This window comes from Hyperoodon ampullatus, assembly GCF_949752795.1.
Source record: "Hyperoodon ampullatus genome assembly, chromosome: 3".
In the NCBI taxonomy this organism is placed as follows: Eukaryota; Metazoa; Chordata; class Mammalia; order Artiodactyla; family Ziphiidae; genus Hyperoodon; species Hyperoodon ampullatus.
In genome coordinates this window covers 45,221,601-45,246,509 of record NC_136916.1, presented here as the reverse complement: position 1 = coordinate 45,246,509, position 24,909 = coordinate 45,221,601, and the positions used below count along the sequence as shown (strand labels likewise).

At 37.0% G+C, this 24,909-nt stretch overlaps 1 protein-coding gene across 1 annotated transcript in view; it reads right to left on the bottom strand.

The window, feature by feature from the left end:
• The window catches only part of UNC13C (unc-13 homolog C), a gene marked incomplete at both ends in the record, with an annotated part of 584,133 nt that overhangs the window by 116,965 nt on the left and 442,259 nt on the right, over positions 1 to 24,909 (bottom strand). Inside the window, one exon of the mRNA XM_079701234.1 lies at positions 7,303 to 7,429. Within this exon, the coding sequence (XP_079557360.1) occupies positions 7,303 to 7,429 (127 nt within the window). The remainder of the gene's footprint in view (positions 1 to 7,302; positions 7,430 to 24,909) is intronic.

Sequence of the window (24,909 nt, the reverse complement as noted above, 5' to 3'; positions counted from 1 at the left end):
GGTCATGTTATATTACTGTTTATAGACCACTGAATTCTATTGGCTAATATTTCATTTATTTTTTTAAACTATGGTCAGAGAGAAATTGGCCTGTAATTATTCTTATTTGTCATGTTCTCAATAGGTTTTAGTAGTGAGGATATGCTGACCTCAAAAAGGATTTGAGAAGTATTCCTGCCTTCTCTGGAACAGTCTGTGTAACATTGCTGATATTCTTTCTTAAACAGTTGGAAGAATTCCATTTGGAGCCATCTGGGCCTGGAGTTTTAATTGTGACATGATTTTTATTTAAGGATTCACATTTTAAAATAGTTATAGATCTGCTCAGATTTTAACTTTTTTCCTATGCTAGCTTGATAAGTTTTCTTTTTAAAGGAATTTGTACATTTTGTCTAACTTTTAAATGTGCTACCATAAATACTCTCTTAATAATTTTTTATCTTTGTAGCATCTTTAGTGACATCTTTTCCTGAAAATGGTAATTTGTGACATAGCTTTTTTCACTGGCCTTACTAAGGTTTTTTTGATTTTTATAGTCTTCTCAAAAACACACTTGGCTTTTTAATTTCTCCTTAAATTTTCTACTTTATTTTTATTCCAGGTCATGTTGATTATTTTCTTTTTCTAATTTCTCTTGACTTGATTGGCTTTTAAACATTTCTTCTGATAACTTATATTACTGATTTTATAGCCTTTTTTCCTTTCTCTTTATAGAACTAGAGCTATAAATCTTCCTCTATTTACTGTTTTAGCTGTAATCCACAAGTTTTGACATGCCATATTTTATCACTTAGTTAAAAATATCATGTAATCTACACTGTGATTTGTTTTTTGACTTATGAATGATCTAGAGTACCTGCTTAATTTCCCTATCTAGTGACTTTCTAGTTATCTTCTTGGAGTTGATTTTTGGCTTAATTCCACAGTGGTCCAAGAACATACAGTATATGCTTCAATCTTTTAAAATTCATTATACTTGCTTTTTGGTCTATCAGATAGTCTATTTTGGTAAATGCACCATGTACATCTGATAACAATGTGTATTTTCTCATTGCTGGTTATAATTGTAGATAGGTAGTGTGTGTGTGTGTGTGTATGTGTGTAAACAATATCTATGAAAATTTGTGGAAACTCTGGGTGACCAGAAATAGATGGACAGATATCATGTTGTTGAAATGTCTTTTTTCTTAATGACATTTTTTGTCTGATTCTTCAATCAGTTTCTGAAAGACGTATAATCTCCAAATAGAATTGTAGATTTGATTTTTCATTTTACTTCTGACAATATTTGCTTTATATATTTTGCTGACATGTCATTTGATACATACAAATTTAGAAATGAAATATCTTTTTCAATTTTATTTTTGAAATATTTTAATTGAAGTATAGTTGATTTACCATGCTGTGTTAGTTCCTGGTGTATAGCAAAGTGAGTCAGTTATGTATGTTATGGTTTCATATATATATATGTGTATATATATATATATATATATATTCTATTTCATATTCTTTTCCATTATGGTTTGTTACAGGGTATTGAATATAGTTCCCTGTGCTACACAGTAGGACCTTGTTGTTTATCTATTTTATACATAGTTGTTTGTATCTACTAATCCCAGACTCCTAATTTATCCCTCCCTCTCCCTTCCCCTTTGGTAACCATAAGTTTTCTTTGTGTCTATGAGTGTTTGTTTTGTAAATAAGTTCATTTGTATCATATTTTAGAGTCTACATATAAGTGACATCATATGATATTTTTCTTTCTCTGCCTGACTTACTTCACTTAGTGTGATAACCTCTAGGTCCATCCATGTTGCTGCAAATGGCAATATTTCATTCTTTTTATGGCTGAGTAGTATTCCACTGTATATATGTACCACATTTTCTTTATCCATTCATCTATCAATGGACATTTAGGCTGCTTCTATGACTTGCCTATTGTAAATAGTGTTGCTATGAACATTGGGGTGCATGTATCTTTTCAAGTTAGAGTTTCCTCCAGATATATGCGCAGAAGTGGGATTGCTGGATCATATGGCAACTCTATTTTTAGTTTTTTAAGGAATCCCCATATTGTTTTCCATAGTGGCTGCACTAATTTACATTCCCACCAACAGTGAAGGAGGGTTCCCTTTTCTCCTCACCCTCTCCAGCATTTGTTATTTGTAGGCTTTTTGGTGGTGGCCATTCTGACCAATGTGAGGTGGTACCTCTTTGTCATTTTGGTTTGCATTTCTCTAATAATTAGCGATGTTGAGCATCTTTTCATGTGCCTGTTGGCCATCTGTATGTCTTCTTTGGGGAATTGTCTATTTAGGTCTTCTGCCTAGTTATTTTTAAAGTTTGAACAAAAAGAAAAATGATATTTATTTATCTGTTCTGCCCATTTTTTGATTGGGTGGTTTGGTTTTTTTTATTGAGTTGTATGAACTGATTTTATATTTTGGAATTTAATCCCTTGTTGGTCACATCATTTGCAAATATTTTCTTCCATCCCATAGGTTGTCTCTACATTTTGTTGATGGCTTCATTTGCTGTGCAAAAGCTTATAAGTTTGAGTAGGTCCTATTTGTTTATTTTTGCTTTTATTTCTATTGCCTTGGGAGACTGACCTAAGAAAATGTTGCTATTATTTATGTCAGAGAATGTTTTGCCTATGTTCTCCTCTAGGAATTTTATGGTGTCATGTTTTATGTTTAAGTCTTTAAGCCATTTTGAGTTTTTTTGTGTGTATGGTGTGAGGGAGTGTTCTAACTTCATTGATTTACATGTAGCTGTCCAGCTTTCCCAACATCACTTCCTGAAGAGACTGTCTTTTCTCCATTGTATATTCTTGCCTCCTTTGTCAAAGATTAATTGAGCGTAGATGTGTGGGTTTATTTCTGGGCTCTCTATTCTGTTCCATTGATCCATATGTCTGTTTTTGTGCCAATACCATGATGTTTTGATTGCTGTAGCTTTGTAGTATTCTCCAAAGTCTAGGAGGGTTATGCCTCCAGCTTTGTTCTTTTTCCTCAGGATTTCTTTGGCAATTCATGGGTCCTTCATGGTTCCATGTAAATTTTAGGGTAATAATTAGTTTTGTGAAAAATGTCATGGGTAATTTGATAGAGATCAAATTAAATCTGTAGGTTGCTTTGGGTAGTATGGCCATTTAACAATATTAATTCTTCCAATCCAAGAGCATGGGATATCTTTCCATTAGATATCTTTCCCATCTTTTTGTTGAATTGCTCCTTTAATCATCATGAAAAATTTCTCTCTCTCAAAATATTTCTTATCTTAAAATCTATTTTGTCTAATATCAGGATAGCTGTGTAATGTTCTTTTCAATTATTTTTTTCATCCTTTTACTTAACATTTCTAGACTCATGTTTTAGGTGAATAAATTGTAAGCAAGATATTTTGGGTTTTGCTATTTTATCTAGTAGGATAATACTTGTTGGCTAGAGTATTAATCTATTTGCATTTAATGATTACACTTAATTTTCTGATACATTAAAATTTAAATCTATCATCTTGCTTCCCCCACCCTCAATTTCCTACTTGTTCTTCCTTCTTTTCATTGTCATTTCTTGACTTTTATGTAATTTTGTTTTATCCTCCTCCCCTTCCCCATTATATTATTGATGCATAGTATTATATTATACCTTAAGGGGTTACACTATAAATTATAATACACATCCACGACATATTTAAAGCTTTTTAAAATGAGTATTTTACACTTTTCAAACAAGTCAAGGATCTTGTATTTACTCAGTGTATCACTCTTCTACCTTTTCATGCTATTGCTGTCTTCTATTTTAAATTTATTTATTTATTTATTATTTATTTTTGGCTGCATTGGGTCTTCATTGTTGTGCATGTGCTTTCTCTAGTGGTGGTGAGTGGGGGCTACTCTTCATTGTGGTGCATGGGCTTCTCATTGCAGTGGCTTCTCTTGTTGCAGAGCACAGGCTCTAGGCACACGGGCTTCAGTAGTGGCTCATGGGCTCTAGAGCACAGGCTCAGTAGTTGTGGTGCACGGGCTTAGTTGCTCCGCAGCATATAGGATCTTCCCAGACCAGGGATTGAACTTGTGTTGCCTGTATTGGCAGGCAGATTCTTAACCACTGCATCACCAGGGAAGTCCTAATCCTATGTATATTTTATTTTACAGATTTTAAAAATTTTATATAGTTAATGTGTTCATTTTTTTTTAATTTTTATTTTTTTAATGTGTTTTAAATGTACACATTTGTTCACCTTCTTTAATGATTGTAATTCTTTACTATATTACTGTATTTTTATTTTGAGTCATTTTCCTTGTCTGAAGGCTTAGAGTATATTTTTAGTGACAGTCTGCTGGAAATATGTTCTCTCAACTTCTCAGTTATATAAATGTTTTTATTTTCCTTTATTTTTGAAGGCTACGTTTGACACTTGTAGAATTCTAAATTGTCAGTTGTTTTCTTTCAGCACTTAAAAGATATCATTGCATTGTATTCAGGTTTCAGTCACTTCTATTGAATAATCAGCCAACTGTTTTATTGTAGCCCTTTTGAAGGTAAAGTGTCTTCCCTTTCTTGACCCAGTACATTTAAAGATTTCTTCTTGTTTTTGATTTTAAGCAGTTTTCTATGATGTACCTACAGGCAGTTTTCCTTGCATTTACCCTTCTTAGGATTTATAGAAATTCTTGAACTGTGGCTTCATGTTTTTCATCAGTTTTGCAAAATCCACATCTAGTAACTCTTTACACACTGCTGTAGTACTGTTTCTCTCTTCTCCTTTTCTGGGACTCAGGTCTTTGTACATTAGACCTTTTTATAATTTGTCCCATATATCCCTGTTCTATTTTTTCTATATTTTGTATTCTTGTTTCTGTTTTTATATGAATATATTCTTCAAAAATATGTTCTGGTTATTTAAGCCCTCTTCTGCTATGTATATTCTGCCATTAGGTCCATCTATCGCATTCCTAATTTCATCCTATTTCAGTTCTACAATGTCCATTTTATTCTTCTTATAGGTTCCATTTTTCTGTTGAAATTCTCCCATAATTTGAAGTACGCATCAAACTCTATGTCTGATAAGACTAATTTCTCTTTTTCTCTTGGATTCTAGTCATTTGGTCCTGTTGCCTGGCAGTCTTTAATCTTTTGTTAAATACTGTGCATTGTCTATGAAAAATTGTGGAACCTTTGGTTGATCATTTCCTCCAAAGTGGATCTGAATTTCTTCTTGTAGACAGAATGTAGGGAGATCACCACAATCTAGGAAAGACTGGGTTTTAGACTGGGCTATTTCCAGTTTGCCTGTATTTTTAGGACAGAGTCCTTCAGGGTTCTCACCTGAAAACCTGGGATGTTTATAATGTTTCTTCTTTCTTAGGAAGCCTTGCTTTCTAATTTTTATCTCCCCAGCATTGTGAGACTGCAGAAGTCTCTGCTTGGTTTTTAATCTCTTAGTGCCTGCTTTCTACTTGTTTATTTCTGCCTCACTCTCCACACATGGGCAGATTAAGGATCAGAGAATACCTCAAGGAGAAACTGCATGCAGCATGCTATATTTACTTCTCTGTAGTTCTCTTTATTCTAGGATGTTGGTCCCACAAGACAAAGCAGCCTTCAGAGCCTTGAACACCAATGTTTGTTTCTCTAGCCCAGGGAGATCACTATAAACTCTGGGTTACTGTTTTCTATTTGACCACCATGACTTATATGGCAAATTGGTAAATGCGTGTAGATGGAGAGGACTGGAGAGAAACTGCAGCAAATACAGGGTTCACCTCAATGCATTTCTTTTCTCAGGGACCTTAGCTCCTCAATCCCTGGTTGCCTCAATTTCTCTCTGATACTGTTTAATTTTATTTTGCTTTTATAGTTGGTCTTCAGTGAGCATGTTAGTTTGATTTAAGTTAATGTAGTTTAGTCTACACAGAGCCAGAAGCAGAATTCTCTTGGTAAATGGCTCCTTTTTTCATTTCCCTATTCCCAGTCAATGATACTACCAACGCTTAGGCACATGTACTGCATGTTTAACTCTTCCTTCTTTCTTTTATCCTCATGTGTCTTTAGTTGACAAATTCTGTAAATTCGATTTTTGAAATTCTCTCCCATACATCTTCATCCTTTACATTTTTACTACAATCACTCTATTATGTATAGAAAATTTTTATTTCTCCCAGTATACAATTCTATCTTATAAGCTTCTATGAGAAAAGTTATATAAGTGGGCAGTTCTAATCTCATCATTATGTTACTCACTAACTTCTAAATCCCTTCCCTACTCCCCTCCATTCTCTACCTTTTCCAACCCCTACAATGCCTAATAAAAGTGGTAAAACCTTCAGAGTATTTATATAATCTAGTTCAAAACCACATTTCCTACATTACTTTCTACTAATTTTTTAAAGATACCCTGTACTCCGCTGAAATGAAACTATTTCCCATGGACCATAGCCCATGTATTCCTTCCTCCATAATTATAACTCATAACTTTCCTTTAGTTTTCTTGCCATAGCCCGAACAACATTTCAAAGACTGTATCAAATGCTATCCCATCCATAAATACTGTGTAGAGTCATTGAAACGGGGTAATATCTCTCTTCTGTGAGACCCCATTGCACTTTGCTCATATTACTTGAATTAGTAATTATTTCAATTTGCCTTGTTTTAGCAGGATTTTTGTTCTTACACTATCTCCTTGGGTATAAGCTCCTTTCAAGCTGAGGCCTTTATTTTGTTCACTATTGTCCTACAACACTTGGCATAGTGCCTAGAATTTGGAAGCCCTCCCTCAACAGAATAAAACAGAATTCTGACAAATATAAAATGCAGATTATTATAAATCTGTGTGATTACAATTGTATCTGATAGATTCATGTTTCTGAAAATGTTACCTGTTTAATAATGACTTCTAGTTTAGAAATATAAATATCTAAGACATTTTTAGGTTTGAAATAAAGAGTAATTTGGATTATATAGATCAATACACAAGCACTCCTCATTTTCCCAACAAAATTTGAGTTCAAGCACTTTTACAAGAAATAATTCATCATGAGAGCCATTATGTATTATGTCTTATGTATTTCTTTCTCTTTGAGTTGAATATCCAAGTAAGTCATACTTGAAAAATGTAACACAATTTAATTAAATATGGTTCCCAAAGGTATGCAAATCATTTAATGTTAATTTTATGACAGAAATGTCAGCATTCAAATGAAGATTATGTGAAGAGATTTTAGGGCTGCATAATTCAGGTTTAATTTTACAAGACTATGAATTGAGAATAAACTTGGGGGTGAAAATCACTACTTACAAGGAATATTCAGGAACGGCATCCTTGAAGGCAGGAAGTTCTCGCACATATTCAATATAAAACCATTTCACTTTGAAATGCAAATTCATATAATCGGTGCTCTTGCATAACCGCTGCTTTTCATGTTCTGTAATGGATAAAATCAAATATTTAATAAAGTTTGGTTTGCCAACAATGCTGTGTTCCAATCTACTTTTATTATTCTTATTTCAAAAAGGAAGAAAATAACATATCTGAGGTTAAAGCGAATTGAATTGCTAAAGACAGACCTGAAAGTTTACAAAATGCAAAAATCATCTGTTAGGTCCTATGTAGAATAGCTCAGGCAGTAATGAGAAATGACTTGAATGCTCTAATGTGCCTTCCTGAAAAAGGTGAGAATTCTGGTGTGTTAAAGAGTGACAATGTATCACCATTTTTCTATTTATCTGCAAGCTTTCACATTTTGAGTACTTTTAGCATGATGCAAAGTGCCAGAAAGAATGAAAACTTGTAAGTATGAATAAAACATGAATCAAACTAGGAGGCATAATCCCTGATTAATAATGGAAATGTGAATGAGTAGATTGCATTTTTGGCCTGGATATTTAATACTTAGAGAATTAAGGAGAAGAATTATATTTAACTTCTAAGCTAGTTGACTTCTTCTTCACCTTTTAAGTTCAGCAAAAATTATTTTGTACGCTGTGACCTTTTTTTGACATTTATTTAGCAGGATTTTCTTTTTTTAAATTTTTATTGGAGTATAGTTGAGTTACAAGGTTGTGTTAGCTTCAGGTGTACAGCAAAATGAATTTTATATATATATTATATATATATATATATATATATATATATATATATATATATCTCCACTCTTTTAGATTCTTTTCCCATATAGCAGGATTTTCTAATATGTGACTTTTTTTCTCTCTCTTGCTCAAAAAGTATAGCTTAAAACTGTTACTTTGATCTGAACATATAGTACTGGGGAATAGAGACAAAAATAATGTTACTGAACACATTTAACTCTGCTCAATATTAATATGTTGGCCAATTCTGGCTCTAAGTATAGGCACAACCAAACCCCAAATATCCCTAACTATATGTAGGTTGAGAGTGTCCTCTGAGAAGTTCTGGTAGAGGTCTGTGAATCTCCTTCAAGCTAAGGGCTTTAATTTATAATAGGAACGCCTTTTAGTTAATATTCCAGGCTGAAAACACTAACTGAAGCAATTAGATTGTTATAAGGTAATTGAGGTCATCCTTGCTTTTCAAAACCTGACTGTAAAGAGAGTTAAATCCCAATAATAAACACAAGAGGTAACACAACCCCAAATCGAACATTTTCAAATTATCTAAGCAATGATTAATTCAATTTGTAGAACCAAGAAAGAGGCAGAGACACAGAGAAAACATACATCTATACACAGAAACAAGAGTAATATACTAGTACCTATAGACCAAACTCCCAGACAAAATTATGAACTAGGTGACTGGCTGTCACTGTGCAAGGATGGGCCTGGCAACCAACCAGACTGGGAGCCAGCCATGCCTCCCAGACTGCCCCCAGTAGTCTACCCTCCACAACAGAAGGATCCACACACATAGGGGCACCCCTAGAGCATACAGCTCTGGTGACCAGTGAGGAGTGGGCTGCTGAGACACATAGGACATCTCCTACAAAAGGCCACTTCTCCAAGGTCAGGAAACATAATCAACATACCAGATACATAGAAATAAAAACAGCAAATTAGACAAAATGAGGTGATAGAGAAACATGGTCCAAACAAAGGAACAAGATAAAACCCCAGAAAAAGAATTAAGTGAAATGCAGATAGACAGTCTATCTGAGAAAGAGTTCAAGGTAATGATTGTAAAGATGATTAAAGAACTCAGGAGAAGAATGGAAGAGTTATTAGTATGTAAATGTTATAATTATTACTATGATTTATGTCATAGAATGTTCTACCTATGTTTTCTTCTAATTTTATGCTTTCCAGTCTTCCATTTAGGTCTTTAATCCAGAAGTTAAAACTGTTTAACAGAGATGAAGAATACAATAACTAAATGAAAAATACACTGCTAGGACTCGACAGTAGGTTAAATGATACAGAGGAACGGATCAGTGAGTTGGAAGATAGAGTAGTGGAAATCACCAAAGCTGAACAGAAAAAAGAAAAAAAGAATAAAAAGAAATGAGGGGGCTTCCCTGATGGCGCAGTGGTTGAGAGTCCACCTGCCAATGCAGGGGACATGGGTTCGCGCCCCGGTCCAGGAAGATCCCACATGCCGCGGAGCAGCTGGGCCCGTGAGCCATGGCCGCTGAGCCTGCGCGTCTGGAGCCTGTGCTCCGCGACGGGAGAGGCCACAACAGTGAGAGGCCTGCGTACCACAAAAAAAGAAAAAAAAAAAGAAATGAGGAAAGTTTAATAAATCTCTGGAATAACATCAAATATTCTAACACTCACATTACAGAGGTCCCAGAGGAGAAGAGAGAGAAAGGGGCAGAGAACATATGTGAAGATATAATAGCTGAAAATTCCCTAACCTAGAAAAGGAAGCAGACCTCAAAGTGCAGGAAACACAGAGAGTCCCAAACAGGATCTACCCAAAGAGGACCACCCCAAGACACATTGTAATTAAAATGGCAAAAATTGAATATAAGAGAAAATATTAAAAGCAGCAAGGGAAAAGAAACCAGGGAGCTCCCATAAGGCTATCAGCTGACATTTTAGCAGAAACTAAAGTGATGAAAGAGAAAAACCTACAACCAAGGATACTCTATTGGGCAAGGCTTTCATTTAGATTTGATGGAGAAGTCAAAAGTTTAACAGGCAAGCAAAAGGTAAAAGAGTTCAGCACCACCAAACCAGCTGTACAGGAAATGTTAAAGGGACTTCTATAGGTGAAAAAGAAAAGGCCACAACAAAAAACATGAAAATTACAGAAAGAAAAATCTCCTTGGTAAAGGCAAGTATCCAGTAAAGGTAGTAAATCAACCATGTACAAAGCTAGTAGGAAGGTTAAAAAACAAAATTAGTAAAATCATCTATATCCACAATAACCAGTAAAGGGAAAACTAGACAGCTACATGTAAAAGAATGAAATTAGAACATTTTCTCACACTATATATAAAAATAAACTCAAAATGGATTAAAGACCTAAATGTAAGATTGGAAAGCATAAAACTAGAAGAAAACATAGGTAGAACATTCTATGACATACATCATAGTACTAATTTTTTTGGATCTGTCTCGCAGCCAAAGGAAACAAAAGCAAAACTTTAAAAATGAGACCTGATTAAACTTAAAAGCTTTTGCACAGCAAAGGAAACCATCAACAAAAATGCTAAAACCTACTGAATGGGAGAAAATATTTGCAAATGGTATGACTGATAAGGGGTTAATATCCAAAATATATAAACAACTCATAAAACTCAACATCAAAAAACCCCCAAACAATTTGATTTAAAAAATTGGGCAGAAGACGTGAATAGACAGTTTTCCAAAGAAGACAGAGATGGCAACAGGCACAGGAAAAGATGCTCAACATCACTAATCATAAGATAAATGCAAATCAAAACCACAATGATGTATCATCTCACACCTGTCAAAATGGCTATGTTCAAAAAGGTCATAAATTACAAATGTTGTCAAGGATGTGGAGTAAAGGAAACCCTAGTACATTGTTTGTGGTAATGTAAATTGGTGCAGCTACTGTGGAAACAGAATGGAGTTTCCTCAAAAAACTACAAACCGAACTACCATATGATCCAGCAATTCCACTCCTGGGTATATATTCAAAGAAAATGAAAACAGTAGTTTGAAAAGATACATGCAGACCAGTGTTCACAACAGCATTATTTACAATTGTCAAGATATGCCAACAACCTAAGTGCTCATCAACAGATGAATGGATAACGAAGATGTGGTGTATACACACACACACACACACACACACACACACACAAAGACACACATAATGGAATATTACTCAGCCATAAAAAAGAATGAAATCTTGCCATTTGCAAGAACATGGACCTGGAACATATTACGCTTAGGGAAATAAGTCTGAAGGAGAAAGACAAATACCATATGTTATCACTTATAGGTGAAATCTAAAAAATAAAACAAATGAATGAATACAACAAAGAAGCAACAGACTCACAGGAAGAGCGAACTAGTGGTTACCAGTGGGGAGATGGAAGGTGGAGGGGCAAGATAGGGGTAGGGGATTAAGAAGTACAAACTACTATATATAAAATTAATAAGCCACAGGATGTATTATATAGCACAGGGAATATAGCCAATATTTTATAAAAACTATAAATGGAATATAATCTATAAAAATTTTGAATCACTATGTTGTACACCTGAGACTAATATAATACTGTAAATCAACTATATCTCAATTTAAAAAAAAGAGTGCATGTAAACTGAGATTGGATAGAAAATATGTAACCTCAGAGAAGAAAAAAAAGGCTGAACAGAAATTTTTAAAAGTTCAAAGATATGCTTAAATATTTTAAAACAGGAAAAAATTAAAGACAACAGACATCATGTGACTTGGGAAATGTATTATTTGGTGCCACTGTAAATAGAACACAAAATATGTGAAATATTTTATTATAATGGCATAATTAGTCATTTTTCTGAAATAAAGATGAAAATATACATTTCTGAAAGAAAAATATAATTTATGACTTATTTGTATCTTCACTGGAAAACACAAACATTGCCTCTTAGGACACCAAAATATGCATATTGATAATTCAATTGTTATCTTTGATATTTTGCCAACTTTCAGCATATTAAAAAGTAACTGGTCCAAATTTTTTTATTGTATCAATATGAAAGTAAGTTTATTTTTTTCGTTTAAAAAATTATTTATTTTATATTTGGCTGCGTTGGGTCTTCATTGCTGCGTGCGGGCTTTCTCTAGTTGTGGCGAGTGGGGGCTAACCTTCATTGCAGTGCGTGGGCTTCTCATTGTGGTGGCTTCTCTTGTTGCAGAGCACGGGCTCTAGGCACGTGGGCTCAGTAGCTGTGGCACACGGGTTCTAGAGTGGAGGCTCAGTAGTTGTGGTGCACAGGCTTAGCTGCTCCGCGGCATGTGGGATCTTCCCAGACCAGGGTTCAAACCCATGTCCCCTACATTGGCAGGCAGATTCTTAACCACTGCACCACCAGAGAAGCCCGAAAGTAAGTTGACTTTTTGAGGTAAGACGATAGAACACATTTCATTTAAAAGTTTATTAGCTTGATTTAGAAATGATAAATATTTAGGTCTATGCTATGTGGACCTCCATTTATGCTCTTGTCTTTGCAAGTGTTAGAGGTGAGAGCCTGGAAATGTATTACCTCTTCTAAGAGTTTTTGCACATTATCAGAATCCTGAAGGGAAGGGTAACCCAGTTCCATCTAATAACAAAAATGTTTACTGAGTGTGTAGCTTGTGCCAGGTCACATGGGAGGCACTAGAGAGATAAAGATGAAGGACCCATATGCACAGAGCTTAGGGAAGAAGGGTGACATGTAACTGGGAATTTAATATAGTATGGCAAGTGCCGTGATTTGATATGTAGAGGAGGATGTGGTCTCTTGGAGGAGATGAATTTAGCCCAATTTTACACTTTAGGTGAACAATTAAATACAGAAATTATTTGCTGTTAGTGGTTCAGTGCACAAAGAGGAATTTGAGCCAGATGATACATATTATATAAAACAAAACTTCATATAAGAAATGTTATTATATATATATTTGTCTGCTTTGCAAAATTTTATAGCTATGGTTCCAATTAAGGCTTTGTGCTTTTTCCTCTTTCTACTCATGTTCTGGTAGCAAGTTTGGGTGAACCCTATGTTGTGTCATAAAAGGAAAAGGTTTGCTAATCCTGCCCCTTACAATGAAGTCACCTCTGTACTTTGGAGAGTAGGTAAAAGCCAGTTGTGGGCAGTCCCCAGTCAGATTTCTAGACAAGACCTGCAGTTTATTTGCTTAACCATTTACACTTCACTTCTCCATAAATGCAGCAGTCTTGCTTTCTTCCCTTTTGGGGCACTCTGCTCAGAGCTTACAGCCCTCCCCAAACCCACTCTCCTGGACTCTGCAAGATCTCTGCCCTCCTACATTCCCCTCATTCCTGATGTTCCCACATTTCCAGGAAGGGAACACTTCTATTTGTCTAATGTTCTGTAGCCACACTGTAGGTAGGGCCCCAACTCTTCTTCCCCACTTACCACGTCCCTCCTACTGAGGATAAACACACTAAAGGAGAAAAGAAGGAGACCGATTATCTTTTAAAAAGATGAAATTTTGTTTTGCTCTAGTCTGGAGACCATCTTTTCTAGTTCCTAAGAATGTATGTGATATGGTAACTCAAATTATCAGGGTTTTAGTACCACTCTCTGCTAAAAAACAAACAAAAAACTAACCTTATAAGAATTACTAATAGTTTTCTCCTTAAATAATTGCTTTCGAGGGGAAGACCTTCAAGATGGCGAAAGAGTAAGACGTGGAGATCACCTTCCTCCCCACAAATACATCAGAAATACATCTACATGTGGAACAACTACAGAACACCTACTGAACACTGGCAGAACACCTCAGACCTCCCAAAAGTCAAGAAACTCCCCACGTACCTGGGTAGGGCAAAAGAAAAAAGAAAGAAACAGAGACGGGAATAGGGACAGGACCTGCATCTCTGGGAAGTAGCTGTGAAGGAGGAAAAGTTTCCGCACATCAGGGAGCCCCTTCGTGGGTGAAGACGTGGGTGGTGGTGGTGGGGAAGCTTCAGAGCCACGGAGGAGAGCACAGCAACAGGGGTGCAAAGAGCAAAGCGGAGAGATTCCCGCACAGAGGATCGGTGCTGACCAGCACTCACCAGCCCGAGAGGCTTCTCTGCTCACCTGCCGGGGCGAGTAGGGGCTGGGAGCTGAGGCTCAGGCTTCTTCGGAGGTCAGATACCAAGGAGAAGACTGGGGTTGGCTGCGTAAACACAGCCTGAAGGGGGCTAGTGTGCCACAGCTAGCCGGGAGGGAGTCTGGGAAAAACTGTGGACCTGCCTAAGAGGCAAGAGGCCATTGTTTCAGGGTGCATGAGGAGAAGGGATTCAGAGCACCGCCTAAACGAGCTCCAGAGACAGGTGTGAGCAGCGGCTATCAGCACAGACCCCAGAGATGGGAATGAGATGCTAAGGCTGCTGCTGCAGCCACCAAGAAGCCTGTGTGCAAGCATAGGTCCCTCTCCACACCTCCCCTCCCAGGAGCCTGTGCAGCCTGCCACTGCCAGGGTCCCATGATCCAAGAACAACTTCCCCGGAGGGAACAGACAGCATGTCTCAGGCTGTTGCAACTTCATGCCAGCCTCTGCCGCAGCAGTCTCTCTCCGCATTCCATACTTCTCCCCCCCCCCCACCCTTGCCTGAGTGAGCCAGCGACCCCTAATCAGCTGCTACTTTAAATCTGTCCTGTCTCGGGCAACGTACACACAGAGGCCGGGCCAAATCCAAAGCAGAACCCCAGGAGCAGTGCGAACAAAGAAGAGAAAGGGAAATTTCTCCCAGCAGCCTCAGGCGCAGTGGATTAAATCTCCAAAATCAACTTGATATACCCTGCATCTTGGAATACCTGAATACACAACGAATCATCCCAAAATTGAGGTGGTGGACTTTGGAAGCAGCAATATATACATATATATATATTTTTTTCTTTTTCTCTTTTTGTGAGTGTGTATGTGTATGCTTCTTTGTGTGATTTTGTATAGCTTTGCTTTTATCATTTGGCTTAGGCTTCTGTTTTTTTTTTGTTGTTGTTGTTTTTGTGGTACGCAAGCCTCTCACTGTTGTGGCCTCTCCCACTGCAGAGCACAGGCTCCGGACGCGCAGGCTCAGCGGCCATGGCTCACGGGCCCAGCCGCTCCGCGGCATGTGGGATCTTCCAGGACTAGGGCACGAACCCATGTCCCCTGCATCGGCAGGGGGACTCTCAACCACTGCACCACCAGGGAAGCCTGTTTTTTTTTTTTTTTTTTAGTACAGTTTTTAGCACTTGTTATCATTGGTGGATTTGTTTTTCGGTTTGGTTGCTCTCTTCTGTTTTGCTTCATTTTTTTATTACTTTTTAATAAATATTTTTTAATAAATTTATTTTATTTTTTTCTTTCTTTCTTCTTTTCTCCCTTTTCATCTGAGCTGAGTGGCTGACAGGGTCTTGGTGCTCAGGCTGGGTGTCAGGACATGTGCCTCTGAGGTGGGAGAGGCAAGTTCAGGACATTGGTCCACTAGAGACATCCTGGCTCCATGTAATATCAAACGGTGAAAGCTCTCCCAGAGATCTCCATCTCAACGCTAAGACCCAGCTCCACTCAATGACCAGCAGGCTACAGTGATGGACACCATGTGTTCACCATGCCAAACAACTAGCAAGACAGGAACACAACACCACCCATTAGCAGAGAGGCTACCTAAAATCATAATAAGGTCACAGACACCCCAAGACACACCACCGGACACAGACCTGCCCATCAGAAAGACAAGATCCAGCCTCATTCACCAGAACACAGGCACCAGTCATCTCCATCAGTAAGCCTACACAACCCACTGAAACAACTTTAGGTACCGGGGGCAGAAACGAAGACAAATGGGGACTACGAACCTGCAGCCTGTGAAAAGGAGACCCCAAACACAGTAAGTTAAGCAAAATGAGAAGACAGAGAAACACACAGAAGATGAAGGAGCAAGGTAAAAACCCACCAGACCAAACAAATGAAGATGAAATAGACAGTCTATCTGAAAAAGAATTCAGAGCAATAATAGTAAACATGATCCAAATCTTGGAAAGAGAATGGAGGAAATTCAAGAAACGTTTAACAAGGACCCAGGAGAACTAAAGAGCAAACAAAAAAAGATAAACAACACAATAAATGAAATGAAAAATTCTCTAGAAGGAATCAATAGCAGAATAACAGGCAGAAGAGCAGATAAGTGACCTGAAAGACAGAATAGAGGAAATAACTACTGCAGAGCAGAATAAAGAAAAAAGAATGAAAAGAATTGAGGACAGTCTTAGAGACTTCTGGGACAACGTTAAACACAGAAACATCAGAATTATAGGGGTCCCAGAGGAAGAAGAGATAAAGAAAGGGACTGAGAAAATATTTGAAGAGATTATAGTTGAAAACTTCCCTAATATGGGAAAGGAAATAGTCAATCAAGTCCAGGAAGTGCAGAGAGTCCCATACAGGATAAATCCAAGGAGAAACACACCAAGACACATATTAAACAAACTATCAAAAATTAAATAAAATTAAATAAAAATATTAAAAGCAGCAAGGGAAAAACAAACAACATACAAGGGAATCTCCATAAGGTTAACAGCTGATCTTTCAGAAGAAACTCTGCAAGCCAGAAGGGAGTGGCAGGACATATTTAAAGTGATGAAAGGGGAGAACCTACAACCAAGATTACTCTACCCAGCAAGGATCTCATTCAGATTCGATGGAGAAATTAAAATCTTTACAGACATGCAAAAGCTAAGACAATTCAGCACCACCAAACCAGCTTTACAACAAATGCTAAAGGAACTTCTCTAGGCAGGAAACACAAGAGAAGGAAATGACCTACAATAACAAACCCAAAACAATTAAGGAAATGGAAATAGGAACATACATATTGATAATTACCTTAAATGTAAATGGATTAAATGCTAAAACCCAAAGACATAGACTGGCTGAATGGATACAAAAACAAGACCCATACATATGCAGTCTAAAGACACGCACTTCAGACCTAGGGACACACAGAGACTAAAAGTGAGGGGGTGAAAAAAGATATTCCATGTCAATGGAAATCAAAAGAAAGCTGGAATAGCAATTCTCATATCAGACAAAATAGACTTTAAAATAAATACTATTACAAGAGACAAAGAAGGGCACTACATAATGATCAAGGGATCAATCCAAAAAAAAGATACAACGATTGTAAATATTTATGCACCTAACATAGAAGCACCTCAATACATAAGGCAAATTCTAACAGGCATAAAAGGGGAAATGGACAGTAACACAATCATAGTAGGGGACTTTAACACCCCACTTTCACCAATGGACAGATCAAGCAAAATGAAAATAAATAAGGAAACACAAGCTTTACATGATACATTAAACAAGATGGACTTAACTGATATTTATAGGACATTCCATCCAAAAACAACAGAATATGGGCTTCCCTGATTGCACAGTGGTTAAGAATCCGCCTGCCAATGCAGGGGACACGGGTGCAAGCCCCAGTCCAGGAAGATCCCACATGCCGTAGAGCAAGTAAACCTGTGCACCACAAATATTGAGCCCGCACTCTAGAGCCGGCATGCCAAAACTACTGAGCCCATGTGCCACAACTACTGAAGCCTGCATGCGTAAAGTCCATGCTCTGCAATAAGAGAAGCTACCAAAAAGAGAAGCCTGTGCATTACAATGAAGAGTAGCCCCCATTAGCTGCAACAAGAGAAAGCCTGCACACAGCAATGAAGACCCAATGCAGCCAAAAAAAAAAAACAAAAACAAAAACAAAAAAACCCAACAGAACACACTTACTTCTCAAGGGCTCATGGAACATTCTCCAGGACAGATCATATCCTGGGTCACAAATCAAGACTTGGTAAATTTAAGAAAATTGAAATGGTATCAAGTATCTTTTCCAGCCACAATGCTATGAAAATAGATAGCAATTACAGGAAAAAAATCTGTAAAAAATACAAACACATGGAGGCTAAACAATACATTACTGAATAACAAAGAGATCACTGAAGAAATCAAAGAGGAAATCAAAAAATACCTAGAAACAAATGACAATGAAAATACGAAGACTGAAAGCCTATGGGATGTAGCAAAAGCAGTTCTAAGAGGGAAGTTTATAGCAATACAATCCTACCTCAAGAAACAAGAAACATCTCAAATAAACAACCTAATCTTACACCTAAAGCAGGTAGAGAAAGAGGAACAGAAAAAGCCCAAAGTTAGCAGAAGGAAAGAAATCACAAAGATCAGAGCAGAAATAAATGAAAAAGAAATAAAGGAAACAATAGCAAAGATCAATAAGACTAAAAGCAGGTTCTTCGAGATTATAAACAAAATGGATAAACCACTGGCCAGATTCATCAAGAAAAAAATGAAGAAGACTCAAATCAATAGAATTAGAAATGAAAAATGAGAAGTAACCACTGACACTTCAGAAATACAAACGATAATGAGAGATTACTACAAGCAATTATATGCCAATAAAATGGACAACCTGGAAAAAATGGACAAATTCTTAGAAAAGCACAACCTTCTGAGACTGAACCAGGAAGAAATAGAAAATATGAACAGACAAATCACAAGCACTGAAATTGAGACTGTAATTAAAAGTCTTCCAACAAACAAAAGCCCAGGACTAGATGGCTTCACAGGTGAATTCTACCAAACATTTAGAGAAGAGCTACCACCCATCTTTCTCAAACTCTTCTAAAATATAGCAGAGAGAGGAACACTCCCAAACTCATTCTACGAGGCCACCATCACCCTAATACCAAAACCAGAAAAAGATGTCACACACAAAGTAAACTTCAGGCCAATATCATTGATGAGTACAGATGCAAAAATCCTCAACAAAATACTAGCAAACAGAATCCAACAGCACATTAAAAGGATCATATACCGTGATCAAGTGGGGTTTATCCCAGGAATGCAAGCATTCTTCAATATATGCAAATCAGTCAATGTGATATACCATATTAACAAATTGAAGGATAAAAACTGTATGATCATCTCAATATGTTCAGAAAAAGCTTTTGACAAAATTCAACGCCTGTTTATGATAAAAACCCTCCAGAAAGGAGGCACAGAGTTAACTTACCTCAACATAATAAACGCCATATATGACAAACCCACAGTCAATATCATTTTCAATGGTGCAAAAGTGAAACCGTTTCCACTAAGATCAGCAAGAAGACAAGGTTGCCTACTCTCACTACTATTATTCAACATAGTTTTGGAAGTTTTAGCCATGGCAATCAGAGAAGAAAAAGAAATAAAAGGAATGCAAATCGGAAAAGAAGAAGTAAAGCTGTCACTGTTTGCAGATGACATGATACTATACAGAAAGAATCCTACAGATGCTACCAGAAAACTACTAGAGCTAATCAATGAATTTGGTAAAGCAGCAGGATACAAAATTGATGCACACAAATCTCTTGCATTCCTATACACTAAAGATGAAAAATCTGAAAGAGGAATTAAGGAAACACTCCCATTTACCATTGCAACAAAAAGAATAAAATACCTAGGAATAAACCTACCTAAGGAGAAAAAAGATCTGTATGTAGAAAACTATAAGACACTGATGAAAGAAATTAAAGATGATACAAACAGATGGAGAGATATACCATGTCCCTGGATTAGAAGGATCAATACTGTGAAAATGACTATACAACCCAAAGCCATTTACGGATTCAATGCAATATCTATCAAATCACCAATGGCTTTTTTTTTTTTTTTTTTTTTTTTTTGCGGTACGCGGGCCTCCCACTGTTGTGGCCTCTCCCATTGCGGAGCACAGGCTCCGGACGTGCAGGCTCAGCGGCCATGGCTCACGGGCCCAGCCGCTCTGTGGCATGTGGGATCTTAGACCGGGGCACAAACCCATGTCCCCTGCATCGGCAGGTGGACTCTCAACCACTGCACCACCAGGGAAGCCCCCAGCGGCATTTTTCACAGAACTAGACCAAAAAACTTCACAATTTGTATGGAAACACAAAAGACCCCGAATAGCCAAAGCGATCTTGAGAAAGAAAAACGGAGCTGGAAAAATCTGCCTCTTGGACTTCAGACTATACTACAAAGCTACAGTAATCAAGACAGTATGGTACTGGCAAAGAAACAGAAATATAGATCAATGGAACAGGATAGAAAGCCCAGAGATAAGTCCATGAACATATGGTCAGCTTATCTTTGATAAAGGAGGCAAGAATATACAATCAAGAAAAGACAGCCTCTTCAATAAGTGTTGCTGATAAAACTGGAGAACTACTTGTAAAAGAATGAAATTAGAACACTTCCTAACAGCATACATAGAAGTAAACTCAAAATGGATTAAAGACCTAAATGTAAGGCCAGTCAGTATAAAATTCTTAGAGGAAACAGAGGCAGAACAGCCTTTTACATAAATCACAGCAAGATCCTTTTCGACTCACCTCCTAGAGAAATGGAAATAAAAACAAAAATAAACAAATAGTACCTAATGAAACTTAAAGGCTTTTGCACAACAAAGGAAACCATAAACAAGACCAAAAGACAACTCTCAGAATGGGAGAAAATATTTGCACAACAGGAAACTGACAAAGGATTAATGTCCAAATTTACAAGCAACTCATGCGGCTCAATATCAAAAAAACAGACAACCCAATCCAAAAATGGGTAGAAGACCTAAATAGACATTCCTCCACAGAAGATATACAGATTGCCAACAAATACATGAAAGGATGCTCAACATCACTAATCATTAGAGAAATGCAAATCAAAACTACTATAAGGTATCCCCTCACACCAGTCAGAATGGCCATCATCAAAAAATCTACAAAATGTAAACACTGGAGAGGGTGTGGAGAAAAGGGAAACCTCTTGCACTGTTGGTGGGAATGTAAATTGATACAGCCACTATGGAGATCAGTATGCAGGTTCCTTGAAAAACTAAAAATAGAACTACCATACAACCCAGGAATCCCACTACTGGGCATATACCCTGAGAAAACCATAATTCAAAAAGAGTCATGTACCACAATGTTCACTGCAGCTCTACTTACAGATTCCGTATGCTAACACATATATATGGAATGTTAAAAAAAAAAAAGTCATGAAGAACCTAGGGGCAGGACAGGAATAAAGACTCAGATGTAGAGAATGGACTTGAGGACACGGGGAGGGGGAAGGGTAAGCTGGAACGAAGTGAGAGAGTGGCATGGGCTTATTTATAGTACCAAATGTAAAACAGATAGCTTGTGAGAAGCAGCCGTATAGCACAGGGAGATCTGCTCAGTGTTTTGTGACCACCTAGAGGGGTGGGATAGGGAGGGTGGGAGAGAGATGCAAGAGGGAGGAGATATGGTGGTATATGTATATGTATAGCTGATTCACTCTGTTATAAAACAGAAACGAATACACCATTGTAAAGCAATTATACACCAATAAAGATGTTAAAAAAGGAAAATAATTGTTTTCACACTCATAGGAATTAGTTTCTATTCTTTTATGTTGCATGTCTCTCATGCACCATCAACTAACATTTACAGCTCTGTGGACAGGAACGAGAGACCAGTACCAACTGTTGTCACAGTTTGCCAATTAAACCAGAGTAACTGACATCTTTGCATGCACTATGCACTTCAGCTGACATAGCAAGAGGTTTTCAGCTTACTGAGTTAGTTTGTGAGGTAGATTTGAGCTGAAGAAAAATGCAATTGATAATGGAAATGGTACCCACCTATATATAATAAGGTGCACCTGTTTTGTCCTTAAGTAGAAAATATTAAGTAGAATTTAACTTTTTTCAGCAGTGACTTGTGGTGATCATCACGAACCTCAGTATCTGTGGCAGGTTTAACTAATTAGATGGTTATCGCACTAAGTCCTTTTCCTCCCAGGCATACAACCAGACTACATTTCCCAACCTTCCTTGCAATAGGTTGGCCTATGACTGACTTGTGGGTCAAAGTAATATATGCTATTTTCAGCCTTGCCCTAAAACACCTCCTGTGAAATCTGCTGTGCTTGCCTTTCCCTCATTTGTGGCCAGATGCAGAAGATCCAGCCAAGGATTCCAAAGTTCAAGGGGATCACAGAGCTGCTAGAGGGTTGAAGTCTGGGTCCTTGAGCCACTTCTCAGAGGAGACCCACCCAATCAGAAATACCTTCTTTGACTTGTACAAGTAAGAAATAAATAAGCTGGCACTGTGTTAAATCATTTGTTATGGTGTTTGGCTACGTGGGGTTATGTTCTGTTGCATCACACAAAGGTTTTTGAAGGGTTAAGATGCACTTATTAATTAACCTCCAAACTATTTTGCTTTCTAATTTCCGGTTTCACACACACACACACACACACACACACACACACACACATGCCCTCCCCACACACATATGTAGTCAGGGTGTCCCCTTCCTTTATGGAACTGTATCAATGTAAGAACCTTTAGCAGACACCACTGTGAATTGATCCACCATCACGTAGGAAATCAGTGAATCAGACTTCTTAAGAACTTCAGAAGTTTCATGTTAAGAAAATAGTAAATAGGCTCTGAGAGAGGAATTATCATAGAAGTAATGATACAGGTAGACTAATATTACAGTTAATCTTCCTGTCAGCCTCGTTTCATACTTGTAGTTTCTCAGCTATATTCTAAGTAGTTATCACCACTTGGATGATTTTATATAAAGTGAGCTGTTATTTTACAATATCTATATGCCTGTTTTCCGCATGTCTTCATGTATTCCTCCCATAATGTGTAATGATATATTATAAGGAGATATTTCAAAATAAACTACAATTATATCTTAACCACCACATACCAAATATTGATTTAAGGTATTATAATATCAAATTCAAAGATATACTTCAAATTATCTTTAATTCTCCCAAAGTATCTTCTGCTTAGTTGTAGACCAGTCACAAAACTGCATTTATCTCATATAATGTGAACAACCAAATTTATTTAGCCATCAGTTCTCCTACATTTAAAATTTTGGCAACAAATATTTAACTTGCTCATTACATTTACAAGATAAAACATTTAATTAATTTTATGAACTGCAGTATAATAATTTTCTACAAAATTTAATATTTGATGGAAGAAAACCCTCAGAATGGGAGAAAATATTTGGAAATGAATCCTGACAAAGGATTAATTTCTAAAATATACAAGCAGCTCATTCAGCTCAATATCAAAAAAACAACCCAATCAAAAATGGGCAGAAAACCTAAATAGACATTCCTCCAAAGAAGATATACAGATGGCCAACAAACACATGAAAGGATGCTCAACATCACTAATCATTAGAGAAATGCAAATCAATACTACAATGAGGTATCACCTCACACCAATCAGGATTGCCATTATCAAAAAATCTACAAAAAATAAATGTTGGAGAGGGTGTGGAGAAAAGGGAACTCTTTTGCACTGTTGGTGGGAATGTAAATTGATACAGCCACTATGGAGATCAGTATGGAGGTTCCTTAAAAAACTAAAAATAGAATTTCCATATGACTCAGCAATCCCACTACTGGGCATATATCCTGAGAAAACCATAATTCAAAAAGAGTCATGCACCACAATGTTCATTGCAGCACTATTTACAATAGCCAGGACATGGAAGCAACCTAAATGTCCATCAACAGATGAATGGGTAACGAAGATGTGGCACATATATACAATGGAATATTACTCAGCCATAAAAAGGAACAAAACTGAGTCATTTGTAATGAGATGAATGGACCTAGAGACTGTCATACAGAGTGAAGTAAATGAGAAAGAGAAAAACAAATACTGTATGCTAATGCACACATATGGAATCTAAAAAAACGGTAATGATGAACCTAGTGGTAGGGCAGGAATAAAGATGCAGACACAGGGAACAGACTTGAGGACACGGGTTGAAGGGGAAGCTGGGATGAAGTGATAGAGTATCATTGACATATATACACTACGAAATGTAAAACAGATGGCTAGTGGGAAGCTGCTGCATAGCATAAGGAGATCAGCTCAATGCTTTGTGATGACCTAGAGGGGCGGGATAGGAAGTGTAGGAGGGAGCCTCAAGAGGGAGGGGATATGGGGATATACGTATGCATATAGCTGATTCACTTTGTTGTACAGCAGAAACTAATGCAACATTGTAAAACAATTATACTCCAATAAAGATATTAAAAAATTAATCTTTGAATTTCAGTGAGAAGAATATTTTACTACCAGAATAAAAATGCTTCATTAAAATAGTACAAGGAAAAAGCTTGGCAACTTAGAAGACTATTCCTATTCGCCTTTAGATGGTTTTTACCAGCATTTACTTTAAAATAATATATCTTCTTCTGAAAGTTAGTATATGCATGGGATTTTATGGACAATTATGTATCGATTTACAGGATGGGGTGACATACACTCAATCCATTCTCATGCCATAAGCAAATTTGCTGCCATCAATCATCACAGTGTCATTTTCCAGTTCTTAATCTGTGACATCATTTTATTACATAAACACTCTGTATTGTCCTAGAGTTGGTAGTTCAATTCTGTAGGGCTCTCTTAAACAACCCTCTAAGTGTTTGACAGGCTGCTCTATCTCTAAAAGGTGATGATACGGAAGGTTTGGAAGGAATACCAAATAAAGAGTCAGCATTAGGGGGTCAATGCACATGATGGTTTGTAAGATACTATGTGCTCACAAACCCCAAACCCTATCACTCAGAAACTTTGATTGCAAAAATAAATATGTATCAGACTTTTGCAGATAATACACACATATAAACATCTATCAAAGGTAAGCATAAATGTATATTAACAATAGACAGATGGAGACCATGGGCTCTTTTGCATACACTGA